At 46.6% G+C, this 18,379-nt stretch overlaps 1 protein-coding gene across 1 annotated transcript in view; it reads left to right on the top strand.

The window, feature by feature from the left end:
• KCNK1 (potassium two pore domain channel subfamily K member 1) overlaps nt 1-18,175 on the top strand; it is a 53,298-nt gene extending 35,123 nt beyond the window's left edge. The window contains exons 2-3 of the mRNA XM_043596288.1: nt 13,933-14,328; nt 17,171-18,175. Coding sequence (XP_043452223.1) covers nt 13,933-14,328; nt 17,171-17,430 — 656 coding nt within the window. The 3' untranslated portion in view covers nt 17,431-18,175. The remainder of the gene's footprint in view (nt 1-13,932; nt 14,329-17,170) is intronic.
• Nucleotides 18,176-18,379: the final 204 nt, after the last annotated feature.

The following is an 18,379-nucleotide window of genomic DNA, read 5'->3' as shown; positions in this document are numbered from 1 at the left end:
CTGGGGCAGCCAGTGAGGCCTCTCTCTCTCTGCTTTCTCCACCCAAACTCCATCCCAGCCGTGAGCTAGAGACTTTTATTCCAAACGACTTTGTTGAACCAAATGTCTAATCTTGTGGAATGTGGTACCCGAGTCCCCTTATTAACCTGTCGGTGTTATAAACGAGATGTCATCTGCGCCTCTGTTCCTTTCATTTAAGTCTTTCTCGTCGAAATAGGACTTTGCTGCAGATGAAATCCTCTCGGTACTTCCCAGGGGTACGTGTGATTGTTTGGCTTCTGCGGGTCCTTTCTCCCGAGCCAGGGTGTTCTAGCTTCATGAATCAGAGCCTCTGCAATCGCTCATGGAAACAAACGGTCTTGTCAGACCCGTCGCCTGGTGCGCAGTCGGGGCTCAGCCAACATTAGTTGAAGTTTAGGGCTCAAGTGAGCCCGTGGCAGACCACACTGCCCAGCGGAGAGCAGGGTGAGCACTGTGAGGTCCCTTGAGAGGAGGGTGTCCGTGCCGTGGCGGATGGGGGAGTGTCTGCCCTTCACGGGACCCACCGCCTTCCCTACCCTGCTGCCCCTCAGTGATCCCATAAACACCAGTGCCAGATGCTGATGGGGAGGGTGGCTTTGCCTTTTCGGTGCTGGCCGCCAGCTCTCCTTTCCTCCGGTGCTGTGCCCTCCATCCTCGTGTGCCATGCTAGTTTCACAGGATGATGGACGTCCGGCTCAGCCTGTGTGTTGTGTTTGATTGCTCCCTGGGTGGCGCCCCTCCAGCCTGGCAGATGGACCTGGGCTCCTCCAAGAATTCTGTCCTACATGCAGGAGCAGACAGCTGGCTTGCTTTAAACCCCAGGGTGTGGGGCTCCTGGATGGCTCAGGTCGAATGTCTGACTTAGGCTCAGGTCAGGATCTCGTGGTTCATGGGTTCAAGCCTCATGTCGGGCTCTGTGCCGACAGCTCAGAGCCTGGAGCCTGCTTCTGATTCTGTGTCTCCCTCTCTCTCTGCCCCTCCTCCTCCTTTCTCTCTCTCTCTCTTGCTCTCAAAAATAAATAAACATTAAAAAGTTATTAAAAAAAAATTTTTTTTAACCCAAAATTCACTCCCCTCTATCTGGTCAGCTCCTGGACTTGTGGGTCGCTGGTGGCCCAGGAGTTTGTGCCCTCAAAGAACAACGTGAGGTTTCAACTCCTCCATCCAAGGAGATTATGGAATCGTTGTAGGTTTAGAGGGCATTAAATTAAGAAATCACATTTGGCTGGATTGTAGTGTGTGTTATGTGCCACACTTCTGGGTTCTAATTCTTCTGTTATATTTGGAGTGCTGTCTGTAAGAAGCGAGATTCCAAGGCATGAAGAAAGTCTAGAACTCTCTCAGAGGTTGTCTAGATGAAAAGCTGTCCTTACGTCCGCATTTCAAAGCCTCCACTTTTTTACTTTTTGTGATAGGTTATTACAAAATTCATACAAAATTAGAGAATTGTGTAACGAGGACTCCATGTGCCCACAGGCCAGCTGTCCACCCGCTCAATTCCACCATCCGTGCCTCATCCGTCCCACGTGCCTCCCCCACCTTCTTTTCATTTTTTCCTGGCGTATTAGTAAATTTTGGCAAGGCGGTGCTGTGGTGACGGGGCCCCCCCCCCCATCTCCTGGCTTACGGTAACAAAGGTCCGTGTCCTGGGTGGGTGCAAGTGACCCTTATACTCTGGGGCTAAGGCAGCAAACTGAGTCTGTGAAGAGAAAACGGCTATTTTGAGTCGCTGCCCGGGCAGCGATAACCCTGCTCACAGCCAGGGTCTGGACATTTAAATAAGGACCTGAGCTGCGGATTCCTGCCCCGTGTTCCCACGTTGCTTTTCCTGGGGCAGCTTTGAAAATAACCGCTTAGAGTCGAGCCCATAAAAAGTTACGGACCTCCTCCCCAACCATCTGGTAAGTAACAGGTGCTTGCTGGCCTGCTGTCTACCCCAGCCTCCCCCAAGACCTAGGATGAAGGAACAACCTTCCCCTGGCTTAGCCCCCTGCCCCCCTACCACGCCCCCCCTCCCGTATCTGGGATCTGTAAGTCCTAAATCTTGTGACTTCCTTCCTTTCGGGTTAGTGGGTTGAAACTGCACAGGGTTGAATGACCCTGTGTTTTTTTCTCTTCCCCCAAGTAAGAGCTCGGATGCTGAGGGAGCTGCCTCATATGGGTGGCTTGTGCGTCCTCAGTCAGCAAATCATAATCTGCATATTCTGAATTTAACACACCAGCTACAGCTATGGGCCTCCCAGCACAAAGGCCCCACTCACGGTTGCTCCTGAAGGGGAGTCTGCACTGACTGGGCCATAACCCAGCACCCAGAGCAGCAAGATTCCCTAGAAGGAAAGGCCTGTCCAATTGTCAGACACTCAGAAGGAAAAAATGTTGTATTTTAATACCTGGAGAACGCGATAGCTCTCTTTTCAAGGAATCTGCACTCCAGAGGCCGGGAGTTAGCCTGCCAAGTTGCTAATTAGGACTGCTGGAGGGAAAGTTAGTTATCATTTGAAAGACTCTAACTAGGAATCTACTTTCCTAAATCTATCTCAGCAGGTACCTCCCTAGCTAGACCAGAGAGTCTATTAATTAGCATAAGGAGTACTTAGAGGTACTTTTCACAAGTTAAGAGTGGTGGTGGTGAACTTACGGGGATTAACTAGAGAAGTCGTTCATCTCCCCGGGCCTGAAGCGGGCATAAAATCTTCATGCACCCGGCAAATGGATGTCCCTGACAGTGGTAGTCAAGGCCTAGGACTCTGTCCTGTTCTGTGCTCTGTCACGTAAGGAAGGAGCTGAGGATTTTGTCACCTGATTTGACTAGAAAGTAGTTGAATCCGGCTTCAAGAAGAGCGTTCCATCTGACCTTTCAACGAACTACTCGTTCAAGTACCTAATGTAGAGAGTTTGAATTGAATTGCCCTCAGCCTACGACGCGTTGTGTGACTGTTTTGTGACTCTTTTTTGTTGTAATACACCACACTTAGTAGAGGAGTTTTCTGGGCGGGGACCTGGAGTTTTCACCTACCTTTGATCGTTGGAATCTGCTGGTATCTCCTCTTGGAAATGTGACTGATTAATGGCCACCACATTGGGTCAGTTTACAATGGAGGGAATGAGAACCTGAAAGGGAGTCTTTGGGTTTTTCTGTTGGGCGGGGAGAGGCGGGTCATTAGTAGCCTCCCAAACTACGGAGCGGCCACAAAGTTCCAATATCAAATTGTTCCCTAAGTGCTGTTGTTAGGTCTTCAATCATTATGAGGGACTGCTTCAACCATTGCTGTGAAAGATGTCTGGAAGGATGTGAGGAGAATTAAAATGTGTACAGAGAACAGAGGTGAGAAAAGAGAACTTCTGACTACTGTGCCTAGGAACAGTACAGCCACCTGGAAGAGTGTAGGTATCGTCGAGATAATTCCATTAGCTATCTCTTTCAGCATCAGAAGAGAAGTTTAACTTCCCTGGACTTCATATGCACCCGCATCTGTGCTCGTTGCTCTATGTGGGTTCTTTTATGAGGGGAGGAAGTATTATTCATATTTGACAGATGAGGAAATGAAGGCATCAAGTTTCTCAGGGTCACACAGCTCCTAAGAAGCAGAGCCTGGATTTCGTTTAGGAAATCCGATTCCTCTTCCCCTAAGCACCACTTAGTTGACAAGTGTGGTATTGCAAAGGACTTTTTTTGTTTGCACCTTCCACCCTGTGTTCTCAAAGTTCAAGAGCCTTTAAGTCTTTACAGTCTGATGAAGAAGAAAAAGAACAACGTTTACTTTATTCCAGAAGGCTCTCCCTCCAAAAGGTGTAGAGATTTTCCCATCAAGGCCATTTTCCCATGGACACCTGTTTCCCTCCCAGACTCCCTAGAACCCTTGGGACATTACTGCTTTGAGTCCCTGTAAAGGGAAGAGTGGAAATGTGGTTTGATTCAGCAGGTGTCTAGGGCTACCCCCCCACCCCCCGCCCACCCTTCACACCACATGTGAGTTTAGGACATACTTTGGCTTCTTCTAGTCTGGAGTTAAGCTTTGGGCCGGGCTAGGATCTCCATCGTAATGTGATGGGTGGGAAGCGGGATTTCAGCACCAAGTAAATGGCGTGTCTTCTCCTTGTCACCCCGCACTTTTTCTATTACCTTTTGAGCCAGTCTTCCACAGGGCAAGGTGCCCAACTCTTTCGGGGGGAAAGAAATCCTGAGTTTCCTGCACAGCATACTGGGTTGGGGGGGGGGGAGGGAAGCCAACAGCATGAATTGTGAAAGCTTGTTGTAAAAGTATATCACTGGGAAGCCTTTCCAGTGTAATCACTTTTAAACCTCGTGGTAGTCATGGCTGCAGGATAATCATGTCCAACCCGAAGGCAAACCCGAGGGAAGTGGCAGGGGTGGGGGGGACAGTGCTTCAGTTTCTACATCAGGAAGCCTTGTCTAATATATTGGGGCTTTAGGAAAAACGAGACCCGCTGTTCCTTGGCCTTCTTCAGCTTCACTGTGTTGTCCTGCTGACAGAAATTCCTAAGAAATGGTCAGGAACGAGTGAGAGGGGACAATAAAAATAAATAATAAAAAACACCAACAAGAGTATATATAATGTGTGATTCTTCAGCTGTGCCATTTTCAAGAACGATCAGACTTTGAGTCAGTGTTAACTCTTCCTACCAGTGTCCCAGCGGTGGAAGGGTGGGGCCGTGGGTGACAGCAGGTGGGAGCCTGGGCGCGTGCAGGTGTGCTGACCCCTGGTACAAGGGCTGGGTGGGGGGGAGCATGATAAGCAGCGGCTGGCATGGGGACGCCGGGGAACGACCATGGCAATGCCCCCGCTGGGCAGGTGCTAATGTCTGCGAGCGATTATGTGGCTCGCATTCGCAGTGAGGATCGGATAAGCCCTCATTCGCTCTTCTCATGGAATTGGGACCGGACAGATCAGAGATGACCTGGAGATTTCATTTAGGTTAGACCAAAGGCCGAAAGAAATCTTGGGAGTAACCCCAAGACAAAGGCAACAAATTAGAATTAGAAAACAGAAGTCTGAGGTCAATGGAGGATCCAGGATGTGTTCTCCCCCGCCCCCCATAGCCTGGGGCCACTGGATCTCCCGGGCAGGGCGGGAGAGTTTCTGGAAGCCCAGGGTTGGGTTAGCTCAAGCCCTGCGGTCATTGTCTTAGGTCTGTCTCAGAGTATTCTTCTCTTTGGAAGTATCCACGGATTTCTCCAGCTTTTATTTCCCATGTAATCCGCCGTCACCCCTTTCTGTTTTCCCTTCGTCCTCCTCACCACAGCCCCGAGGGCCAGATTGAAAAGATCCGGTAAACGCAGGGTTCGGATCTGCCTCCCTCACATGCTCGCAGTTAGAACTAATTGCATAGTCTCTTTTCTGTAAAAGAGGGACTTGCGTGCTTATCTCCAAGGGCTGGTATGAAGATTAGAGGAGATGGTGTTTATAAATCGCCCAGCATGGTGCCTGGGGCTCACACACCAAGCACTTCTCCTTACTTTTCTCTCTGGAACACTCTGCCCAGGTCTGCAAGGGCAACCCAGAATTGACAAGTAACAAACCTGGGGAGAATTTAAAGGTTCTAGGAGTTCAGTGCACAGAAGTTAGTTTCTTCATGGACCATGTTCTCTGACTTTTTTCCAAAATGCTCTCTGGCACGCCTCGGTCCCTCTATCCAGACCACTGCATCTTCCTGGTTTGGTTACTAGAACAGGCCCCTCAGGCTTGGCACTGCTCTGGGCATGCCTTTCCAGAACTAGGCTCCTGCTTTGCTGTCCTGTATTATTTCTTTTCAATTTGATGCTTTGATCTCTTGGGGCCTTGCTGATCCAGAAGGAACCACCCTTCGCAGGGTTAACTAATTTTAGATAATAAAGGGCTTCTCTGTGAGCACACCTTTCATATACAGCCCAACCAATCGAGAGCCCACACCCCTAAGCACCTCCTTTCTGGGGCTCTCACCCTCCAAGCTACTGTCCTGCTGCCCTAGTGACCCCGGGGCCAGATGCTACACAACTAGGGCCAGCCTCTGTGCCCCCACATCCACTGACATTATTCAGACCAGCCAATCCTAAGCCTGCTTACCCTGCCTTTCCTGTTCCTTCCTGGGGGAAACCCAAGAAATGTGACTGCTTGGGATTCTGGGAAAGCTGTACTAAAAAGGTGACATAATTTGGTTATAATCTCATGGTGGGTAGTGGGTCATGTGACCTAACAAAGCCCTTCAAACGCACTGCTCAACAGATGGGACAATTGAACAAGCTGGAGTTTGGGAAGGTAGAGATTATCACCTGATTTATTTTTTTTTTTCCACAGGGAGCAGGTGTAATTATGATGATAAGCAAAAAATGCCCTTGGCCGATTGTTCCCTGTGCCTCCACTAGGGTAACTTACAGCATCTTCCTGCAAGGGTTCCCGCATTATAACCAAACAATGTGACTGGCCTTGTCAGCACCTTGACAAAGTTAGGCTCACAAGGGAAGACAGTGGATCGGAAGCTGGGCTGTCCACCAGGTGCTTACCTGCTCATCAGCAGTGGCCGGAAAGAGGATGGGTCGTTTGAAAATGTTATGGAGCACGCTCACTTCTGTCTCCTAACTACAGTTTTATGAAGCCAGGCTTGTGAGAATTATGCAGAGGGCAGTGTGAGAGAAGACATGACAGGGACACAGGCCTTTAAAAATGAGGGAGAAACAGTTCTAGAAATAGGAAAAAAGAAACACATCAAAGAATCATTGTAATTTGAAATCTAGAGCTTAAAAGGTTGTGTAAGAAATCGCAAAACTAAATAGTCAAACAGTGCTCGGGAGAATGTATAGCAGTGAAACAGTAAGGATCAAGGAGAGTCAGGTATTAGGATTATTAGTTTGGAGGGGGTAAAAAATGTTTTAGAGTCACAGGAAACTGGTGATGCTTCAGAAAAAAAGCATCCATAACAGGAATTCCTAAGTTGGCCAAACTACTTAAAGTTTAAAATGAGAAAATTTAATGGGGTGCCTGGGTGGCTCAGTCGGTTCAGCATCCCACTTTGGCTCAGGTCATGATCTCACGGTTCGTGAGTTCAAGTCCCGCGTTGGGCTCTGTGCTGATGGCTCAGAGCCTGGAACTGCTTCCGATTCTGTGTTTCCCTCTCTTTGCTCCTCCCCCGCTTGTGCTCTGTCTTTCTCTCTCTCCAAAATGAATAAACATCAAAAAAACTAAAATACAATGAGAAAATTAACCATTTTGCAGTTGGGTAATAACAGGTAGAAAACTATGAAAAACTGCATATTCAATCAGAATCATCAAAAACCAAACGGGGTTGTTTGTATGTGAACAGATTATATGTTGACTCTAGGATGCCAAGAGGGAAAAAAATGGTAGTATCATCAGCCAAGTAAACAAAAAACCAGACACATATAAAAGTGAGCCCAGGTGGAAGGGCCCGAGGGAAGCCAGTTCTCACCTGGAAGTCCCAGTCCCTGCATACTCGTGCCAGAAAAGGAGTTAGGTTATGCCAGCACCACCTAGGAACTGGGTGTGTCAACCCCCAGGAATGGCCTCTGCTGGGAGCTGGTAGATTCTTCGTGCAGTGTAGAATTTATTCTTAGGTTTCTGCTAATAAGCTTTCTTCTGAGCTGGAAACGTGAGTAGCGCACAAGGCGAGAAGGGAATGTTGGTGATCACAAGATCACAACTCACCACTGTGTGCTGCTCTTACCAAGGACCGGAGTACCCTAACGAAGCTGCTTTTGACCTGGAGCTTTGGCCAAGGAGACTTCGCCTTCACTGTCATTTTTTTTGAAACTTTCACAACGAAAATGTACTTGTGCATTGAGTAAGTGATCATTTTTACTTAAACTATTACCTGATATGTATATTATAAATACTCTCTCTATATATATTATACATTCTTGGGACTATAACCAATCCTCTGGGCCACTGGACAGCCTGTCTTATTTAACCGGCGTCTCTGCAGGTATATGTTTGTTTACAGACAGGGATTCCACACAGGTTATCGACATGTAAGCTTAATAGTGGAATGGGAAGATAAGAATTTTAGTGAACCCTTTTCTGTGCTTCTATCCCTGATATTAGTTATTGCTGCAGACACTCTGCTTTCCAAGGTCGCCCCTAACTTGTTCTGATTTCGTGTTTTTCTCTCATTTTCTCAGTCCTCTTCTCCATTTCTCCGCTGATGACCCTGCCATTTACCCAGGTGGTCCACTGGAATTCGAGAACATGGGGCTCACCTGGCTTGTGCTCACACTCCATGGCCCTTGTAGGTTTTGTGCCGACCTGCCCCTGATACCTGCAGCATTACCCAGGCTCCGCGTTCCCCCGCCACCTCGCTGTGCTGTCCTTTGTCCCTGCTGATCACCGTTTCCCTTCCTCCTGCCCTATCCTGAGGCTCACTATCTCATAGGCAGCCCCATGGAGCCACAGGCCAGACATGGCGCCCTTTTGCGGTGATGGCCAACACTGCCTCTTGGTCACCACGAGCTCCTGAGAAATAACGTTAGGACTTGAGTTGACTTTAGAGGCATCGTTGACCTTTGTATCAAAATGGATGATACAAATGGAAAGATTGTGGGCTCTATTTATTTATTTTTTGACCTCAAATAAGTTGTCTAAGCTCTCAGAAACTCAAGGGTTCTCGTCTGTAAAGTGTGTATAATGACTCTTGGATTTGAATCTTGTCATGCAATTTGCAATTCTACATACACTCAGACACACACATGGCAAGTGGCCCTGTTGGAGATTTTGAGCTCACCTACATCCTTTCTAGCACCTCAGTCTCCGCAGGCTGATGGATATGTGGCAGGGGCCCCTTTGCCCTCGTTACCATTTCTAACTGCTCTTCCACAGTGCTGCCATTTTGGGTTGAAACTTGCATTGCAAAACGTGCAGGGTGCTCCCACCTATGACATTCAGGCCATTTGCTAGGATCCTGTAGTTTTAAAAATTTTTTTTTTCAACGTTTATTTATTTTTGGGACAGAGAGAGACAGAGCATGAACGGGGGAGGGGCAGAGAGAGAGGGAGACACAGAATCGGAAACAGGCTCCAGGCTCTGAGCCATCAGCCCAGAGCCTGACGCGGGGCTCGAACTCCCGGACCGCGAGATTGTGACCTGGCTGAAGTCGGACGCTTAACCGACTGCGCCACCCAGGCGCCCCGGATCCTGTAGTTTTTAAATGCAGTATGTTGATACAGCCCATCTCTCAGAATGGTCACTCCAAGGTAAAGGATCAGAGCAGTGTCCTAACTAGGAACACCGCTGCCGCTCTCTCTTGGGACGTTAGCAAGAAACCATCTGTGATTGAGTAGAATCAACAAGAAGCATCCGAAAGATACTAAAAGAACGGGCTCCTAAACATAAACAAGAAAAGCATGGCCATTTGCACCGCCAGTGACTTCTCACTTCTGTTCCCTCTTACCATCCTTCATCGCATGAAGTGAATGTAGCCCACTGTCAGGTTTTGCCGATATTTCTCTTCAAGTCTGTTTAGATTCCCCTGGAGTCTTCTCTCCCTTGTAAGCAACTTTGGTTATAAGCAAAGTAACAGAAGCTGTGCATTCCCTGCCCTGTAGCTACATGGATGGAAGGGATGAACAGAGTTTATCCCCTTGCGAATCTTTGGAAAACATTGCTGTAAAGCAATGAACCATGAAGACCTATTGTGTGCAAGGTATCTAGAAGTCAACCACTTACTGACACTGTGGAGCAAAAATTTACTTCAGGCAAAGTCAACGTGACCAGAAGCCTGTTTGTTGCCACTTAGTGAATTTCTGGCCCTCCCAAATTTGAAGTCACTTACAACCCCAGTGTTAATTGCTCTCGGTGGACTGGATGACGCTGTGGTTGGGGAACCCGGAGAGCTTTATAGTAGAAAAGGACCTGATTTCCCCATCAGGGGCTCACGGTCTACTGGGAAAGAGATTAGCCAATAAGCGAAAGCCAGGACTGCAAATGAATACTTGTTTTAGAGGAGAGGAAACACTGTAATTTATTTCAGTATCTCTACTGGGGTGGATTTCAGAAGTTGAGTTTCTTCTTTTGTAGATTTTTTTTTAAGCAGGTATCAAACTAACTTGATGGAAAAATGTAAGTGTTGTACGACATCATACTAAAGAATGTGAGTAAATGACAATATTTATTCTCTGTGCAGGGTCACAAGAGGTAGCAGTAAGCCGTACCTCTCCCAAACACATCTGATAGGTGGGAGGAAGTTGCCTCACGGTGACTTGCTGTAATGAACTGAACAAGAGCCCACAAAGGTTCTCTGTCTTGTACTCCATTCGGGAGGACTTAAATACCAGAAAAACCAGAAGGCCCAGATCCAGCATGGCATAGCCCCAGATTGGATGTTAGCTAGCAGAGCGTGACGGCTGTCATAGTAAGAGTGGCCAAACGGGAAGCCATATTTACTAGAACACTATCATATGTAGGACTCTCCCCGCTCCATTATACATACACTCCTACGATGCCCAAAAGTACGTGAATAGCCTCAGAAAATTTAAAGAACACCAAATATGTGAGGTTTATTAAAATTTTGCTACATTCTTCATAGTTTATAATGGATTTGAATATAATTATGAGATTTTTAAATACGAACTTTGCTTCATGATTTACCTGGGGGGTTCAGTTGACTGAACTTGAGTAGACTATTCACCACTTCATTAAAATTCAGTAGCACTGAAGGTTGGTTTCCATGTGATGCATTAAGCTGGCTATTGCCAAAGAATTGCTGTGCAATGGATTCCCCAATATGGCCTGTACCGAAAGCGTAGAGAATACCAATGAAATGCAAATTTAACAGTTCGTCTTCCATTAACAAAAAATTATTTATGTAAACACCAGGAGAAGAAACGGGCTTTCAGTAAGCAATCTACATGCTGCTGATTTTAAATCTCTTAGCGGAAACAGATTGCTGGCACAAACACGCATTTACCGCGGAGAGAGATATAGAGTCTCGCAATGAAGATCTCCGTTGCTCGGGGATAATGTTTTAGGAAATGGAGATTCAGTTAACGTTCTAATGAAAAGAGCTGTTGTCATTTGGAAGTGAAAAACACACCCTAACATATTTTAAAACTAGACATTTGTTCACTTTTGTTCCCTACTAGCAGCGAAATCAGGTACTGTGTTAGAGCAGATGGCACAGGAGAGGTGGGCTGCAGGAAACTGATGTGTTCTACTATCTGCAGAACAGATACTTTTTGAAAACACTACCACGACCCATAATACAGTCATGGACTTAAGGGCTTTGGGCGAGTCCCGCTGATGTGCGCCGCCTTCTATCTCCTCCACAAAATCCCTGCCACGGTGGACGCCCTCCCTGGCGTCTCTGTCGGGCTCCTCGGTCTCCTAGCACTTGCACAGGCCCAGAACCAAGTCTGCCATCACTTTCCAGGGGCTTTGTTATGGTTGAGTAAGATGGCCTTTCCGAGAGATCTCTGAGCACGGGAACACCCCTCCCGATGCCTCGCTTCTCTTGTGGCGGTTACGGGCCCCGGTCTCCCGTCGTGTGGCAGCTTTGCTCAGTCCTCAGAGTAAACAGTCACTTCCTCCTGCTTCCTTCTGTGGCGTGAACATCATTTGGCACGCTGGCCCCATCTTTCCTGCTCTTCCCCGGATGCCTCCACCTGTCCCCTTCCCTCTACCGCACCCCGACCCAGCACGCCACGCCGGGAGCAGTCGGGTGTGCAAAGGCCACACGGCTCTGGGCCCTGAGGCTCACTCAGAACGACTGTTCCTAACGCTTTTGAGAATCTAAGATTCCAGAATGTCGTCACAGAAAAATGGACACGTGGGTGGACCCACTGCAAACAATTTCAGCAGGTTTCTGGGACTCCCTGCGGCGCATTCATAACCGGAGTGCCTTCTGGGCCAGCAGATAACCTCCTGACGGTTGTGTTGACATCGTGCGGGGGCAGAACCAAGAAAGCTTCCATCACCCATACCTGGGCCCTACCCCAGCAGGTGCCACAGAGCAGGGAATCGCGGCATCTAGAGCCGAAGGGTTTTCAGAGTTGTTTATTTTTAAAGGGGATACGTTTTACAAATCAGGGTTTGAAAGAACTTTTCAGTCGTGACCACACATAGGAGGTTTCTTCAGAACCCAGCTCCACAAAAAACTGCGTTTAAAAAAAATTTTTTTTAATGTTTGTTTATTTTTGACAGAGCATGAGCAGGGGAGGGGCAGACAGCGAGGGAGACACAGAATCCAAAGCAGGTTCCAGGCTCGGAGCCGTCAGCACAGAGCCTGATGTGGAGCTCAGATTCATGACCTGTGAGATCATGACCTGAGCCAAAGTCAGACATTCAACCGACTGAGCCACCCAGGAGCCCCCAAAACTGCGTTTTGTTGGCTTTTTCCTGAACTGACTTGTTGCGACCTGTTAGGCCTTTCAGGATGAAGTGCTCCTGAAATTTTAAAAACAGGACACAGAGGGGCACCAGAGTGGCTCCGTCGGTCGAGTGTCGGTCACGATCTCACCGTTCACGGTTTCGAGCTCCATGTCAAGCTCTGTGCTGACAGCTCAGAGCCTGGAGCCTGCTTTGGATTCTGTGGCTCCCTCGCTCTCTGCCCTTCCCCTTCTCACACTTTGTCTCTCTGTCTCAAAAATAAGTAAACATTTAAAAAAATTTTTTTAAAAACAAACAAAAAAAATAGTACACAGAACCTCAGCCCCTTGGATTCTCTCTTGCCAGCATTTGTTGGACGAAGAGTCTTTTGAATGGCTTAATTTGGGCATGATTCAAATCTAGTGGAAAGCCAAACAGACCTCTGTTTTGACCATTGGCCCTAATGTGTTTTTTTCTTTAATGTTTGTTTAAGGGAACTTATGGCATCTTGGAACCTTCAGAAATAACAAAGAGGGAGTAAAGGCTAAAAAAGGTTACAGTTGGGGGCGTGGGTGGCTCAGTCGGTTAAGCATCCGACTCTTGGTTTTGGCTCAGGTCGTGATCTCACGGATTGTGGGTTCGAGCCCCGCATCAGGCTCTGCGCTGAGGGTACGGAGCCCGCTTGGGATTCTGTCTCCCTCTCTCTCTGCTCCTCCCCACCTTGCTCTCTATCTCTGTCTCTCTCTCAAAAATAAATAAACGTTAAAAAATTTTTTTAAAAAGATTACAGTTTCTGAATATGCCATTTAGCCAGATAATGGAGCAAAATATTTTAAAAGAAACGTTCCATCCTGTGGCTTGGTGTGCTTAAATCTTAATTTTTTCTTCTTTTGTGATGTCTTTATCTTCATGGAGTCTTCTTTGCCTGCCCATAGTTCAGCCGTCCCTGTTAGAACTCTAGTTCTGTGAGCAGTCTGTTTTGGATGCAAGTGTAGACTGGTGTTTGGATACTAATGAGGATCCTGGGAGGCAGGGGTGGAGGGGCATATCTCGTGTGTTTTCCCTGCTGGTCTAGGACAATGGGCATCAGCCCCTTCTCACACAGAACCTCTGTCTATTCCAGCCTGACAGCAAATTCAAAACCAGACTTGGATGTGTTGGAAAGAGCTGGTCAGGTTTTATCAAGGGCAATAGCATCCTCTGTTGGATTTTACTGCAGTAAAAATTCTGATGGAGCTTTTAAAGTATCAGACCCTTTGGGGCGCCTGGGTGGCTCAGTTGGTTAAGTGTCCAACTTCAGCTCAGGTCATGATCTCATGGTTCGTGATTCAAGCCCCGCATCAGGCTCTGTGCTGATGGCTCAGAGCCTGGAGCCTGCTTCAGGTTCTGTGTCTCCCTCTCTCTGCCCCTCCTCTGCTTGTGTTTCTCTCTCTCTCTCTCTCTCTCTCTCTCTCTCTCTCTCTCTCAAAAATAAATAAACATTAAAAAAAAAAAGTATGAGACCTGAAGACTGATTCTTTGCCTAGGTTTGAGGGGGCAGGGGTGGGTGGCAGGCACTTGTCATTTACAGATGTGTTTTCCGGCCCCCTCTTCCTTGCAGGTTATGGCCACACTGTGCCCTTGTCAGATGGAGGTAAGGCCTTCTGCATCATCTACTCGGTCATCGGCATCCCGTTCACCCTCCTGTTCCTGACGGCAGTGGTCCAGCGTGTCACCATCCATGTCACCCGCAGGCCTGTCCTCTACTTCCATGTCCGCTGGGGCTTCTCCAAGCAGGTGGTGGCCATCGTCCACGCCGTTCTCCTCGGGTTTGTCACCGTGTCCTGCTTCTTCTTCATCCCGGCGGCCGTGTTCTCCATCCTGGAGGATGACTGGAACTTTCTGGAGTCATTTTATTTTTGTTTTATTTCCCTGAGCACCATCGGCCTAGGGGATTACGTTCCTGGAGAAGGCTACAATCAAAAATTCAGAGAGCTCTATAAGATTGGGATCACGTGTGAGTAGCCAGGCTCCCGGACTCTACTTCCTTGGCCTCTTTTCCTATTCCCACACCCCTCCTCACCTACCAATGAGGAGTCATTCATAAAAGCCCTGATCTCTTTTTCACTGATAAATCTGCAAACTCTTTATGCAAAAATCTTACTGCTGAGACTTACTTTTTTCCAGGTACTTAAAACTGCTGATCAGTTTCTTACTAATAACATGACTGATCAATTCCCTACTAATAACATTATAAATTACAGCGTAAAAATGCACCACACAAAATATACTGGATTACCAACTTTTAATTAAAAAAAAAAAAGTTGCTATTTTTATCAAATGTTTTAAGTTCCAGAAAACTAGGGCTATAATGTAGCCCATTAGTAGTCGATTGTGTTCTTCAGTTTACCAGGAAAATCTTAAATTCGGATGGCCAGTGGTTTACAATTTTTAAACAGTTTTTAAAAATTCGGTATGATATGGAAGGGCACCTGAGTGGCTCAGTCGGTTAAGCATCTGACCAGCTCAGGTCATGATCTCACGGTTCGTGAGTTCGAGCCCCGCGTCAGGCTGTCTGTTGTCGGCACAGAGCAGGCTTCGGATCCTCTGTCCGCCTCTGTCTCTACTCTCCCTCTGCATATTCTCTTTCTCTCTCTTTCTCCCAAGATAAATGAGTAAGAACTTAAAACAAAATTCAGTATGATATGAAGAACTTAGAAATTCTTAATTTTTGTGTGCTCCTTTCTTATCTTTTGCATCTTGATGTATAACAGTTTGCATTTCTGCTGTCTCAAGATTTTTTCAAGACTTGACTCATGTCGTGTCTCCTAGGAAATCTTAATAGATGCTCTGTCCTGGCCCTGTCTTGTAGTCTTAACCTGACAACATGCTTCGTTGAATTATGTATATTTTCACATCTCCATTAAACCACGGGCTCCCCCAGGACAGAGACTTCCCTCACAAACCCCAATGCTTTGAACAATGCCTGGCTACCATATGAGTTCCATAAATATTCACCAAGTGGTTACAAGGATGATTTCATATTTCCTCAAGTTACCGTAATTATTTTCAATGTCCACATAATGTTCCATCCCTGGCTATACCAAAATCTAACCGTGCCATGGGGGCATTATAAATAACACTACAGTAAATATTTTTGTACGTTTACACTTTTTCTACTTTGCTGTCTTTCCAAGAAGTGGGATTGACGGCCCAAAGTGAATATGCCTGTCCTGTGACTCACAGAACACAGTGACCCGATGCTTTCCGAATGGCATTATGAGCTCAGACCGTCCCCAGAATTATGTGGGCGTAACGGTTTCCACTCTTACAGGGTGGTATAGACCCGTAGCATTAGGGAGGGTCTTGTGGCACGTGGTACCTCTGGTAAACATTATCTCAACTTTTTGTTTTTCACCCATCAGGTAAAATATTACCTCCTTGTTTTAATTTAGTTTGTTTATGACTCCGAGAAGTTGAGTGTTTCTGAGATTGTGTTTGCTAGCTCTACTTTTCTCTTGGGTTTATAGTCTTCTCATAAATTCTGCCCAACTGTCGCACGCCTCAGTTTGTCACATGACGCCAAATCCTTTCGGATCATCTTCACACTCGTAGCAATATGAACCGGGTTTTCTGGAGCCGTCTACGTAGCATATGTGCTGACCGGAGCAAAAGAATATTCCAGAGGCATATTGGGTTGTGGATAGGGTAGAATCCCACAGTGTTTACCTGAAACCCCATGGATATTTTTGCCAGTGCTTGATCAAGGCTTCACTAAACACTAGATAAAGGGAAAGGAGGGGAATTGTCAATGGGCTCAACAATGTCATTGCTATTTCTAAAATATACCATGCTGTCATCAAAACTTAATAGCCGAATTCTAAAGATGCTAGAACCACATCTCCGTGCATTCTTGAGATAGTCCGCCTCCTCGTTCCCACTATGCCGCTCCTTCTAGCCCGCTCATTTGTTTTCTGACAGTCCTCAAGCATTTTACCACTAGGCCATGAAATTGGAATCTTTGTTATTTTTAGTTTTCATTTCCACTTTCCTGTTCCTTTCCATGATGGATTTTTTTTTTTCTGGAAACCGATTTTAAATGTGTAGGAACTGAGTTAAAAGCACCATTTTCCCCTCACCGAATTCAAAGAACACCACTCAACCTGAACCAACGGGTTATCTTTTATTTCGGAGTAAGAAGCTGGTAGAGTCAACCGGTGAGTGTGGTCCGTGTGGCCCCAAAATAACTGTCCCACAATGGACAGCTTAGTGGGCAGCTGGATCCCGGTCAGGTGCAAATCGCCCCACGCCAAGGCCTGTTCCCCGTCGGCATCCATTCCTGGAAGGATTTTCAGTTAGCTTACTTCTCTCGCTGCACTTCTTATTCGGTAGTGGAAATACTGACACGAGTATTGAGTGCTTAAGAAAGTGTCAGCCTCTGTTCTGAGCACTCATGACCATCAAAAAGTCTTCTGACGCGTGTCACTGGCTTTTTGAGAGCCGCTGATGATGAGGCCGAAGCGGAGAGCCCTCCCCCGGCACGTTACCCTTGTGTGGGCGGGCATTGCAGCATGCTACTTCCCTTTAACGACGCCAGGTCAACCCCATCTTTTTGTTTCCTCAAAAATTACACCCTGGGATCCTGAGCATCCCACGTTTGCACAAGGGTAAGTCATTCTTCATTTTCCTGTGGGTAACCCGTCTCGGAGCCACGGACCTCAGAACGTTCCTAGAAATTCGGAAAGCGGCAATGACTTGATTTCACGCACACGCTTTCCGTGGGGTCCCTTGATTCATCCGTGACTCGATCCCACTGAGACACTGTCTTTTTTTTTTTTTTTTTTTTTTTTCTCACTCAGGTTACCTTCTGCTTGGCCTCATTGCCATGCTGGTAGTTCTGGAAACCTTCTGCGAACTCCACGAGCTGAAAAAATTCAGGAAAATGTTCTACGTGAAGAAGGACAAGGACGAGGATCGAGTACACATCATAGAGCACGACCAGCTGTCCTTCTCGTCCATCGCAGACCAGGCAGCCGGCCCGAAGGAGGACCGGAAGCAGAACGAGCCTTTCGTGGGCCCTCAATCCTCTGCCCACCCCGACGGCCCCGCAGGCAACTAAGGGCTTTGCCGTGTTGTCCGGGAGCAGCCGGGTGAGGGCAGCGAGCGAGACCCTTTGTCTTGTTTATTTGTATGAGAACGTAGACACCAAGATAGTATTTTAACAAATACCTACTGTCCAAAATATTTACAAAAAAACAAAAAACAAAAACAAAAAACAAACACACAACCCCCCCCCCCCCCCCCCAAATAACAGAACAAAGGAAGCTTTTACTCTGGAGGACTGTCTAATATCCGAAGAAATGGGATGTGTACCTATGATTCCCATGGGACAAAATTACCTAGACTTTACTAATGGGTAAAGAATACTTGAAGAAGTGTGCTGCGGTGGAGAGAAGTGGATTTTATATTTTTAATTGGGGATTTGGGGATTTGCATTTAAATCGTTTTAGCTGATGGCTAAATAGAACATTTATATTTAAAAGCAAAAAAAAAAAAGAGAGAGAGAGAGAGAGGCATAGAGATGTGTTTTATAAATAAGTTTATGTGTACCAGTCTGCATGTGCCCATCCAAGATCATTATTTTTGTAGAATCTAACTTAAAACTACTATTTATAATGAATAGGTTGCCATTAACTGTGTACAAACAAGTCCAAATATGTTTATATCTTGTACATAGAAGGTTTAGGTCACCAGATCTCAGCATACTTCTTAACCCAAGATTGTAGATACTTTTCCTTTTGATTTCTCTTTATACTGAAGAATCGAGAGTTGCTACAATAAAATAAGGGAAATAATACACTTAAGAGTGAGTTACTGTCATATTCTACAGTAAATGTTTCTACCCTTTGCTTTGGAATGATACCAGATGTCTAAAATGTCTGTAAGTGTTTCTCCAGAGGTGGACAAACAATGAAGAATACGATTTGTAAAGGAAGTTATTTTGTGATTCTTAGTCACCTAGTGCGAAAGCCCAGATCGTGAACACAGAAGCCCCAGATGAACAGATG

Source organism: Prionailurus bengalensis, chromosome D2 (genome assembly GCF_016509475.1).
Source record: "Prionailurus bengalensis isolate Pbe53 chromosome D2, Fcat_Pben_1.1_paternal_pri, whole genome shotgun sequence".
In the NCBI taxonomy this organism is placed as follows: Eukaryota; Metazoa; Chordata; class Mammalia; order Carnivora; family Felidae; genus Prionailurus; species Prionailurus bengalensis.
The sequence above is the reverse complement of the archived record's forward strand: the minus strand, read 5'-3'. Positions and strand labels throughout refer to the sequence as shown.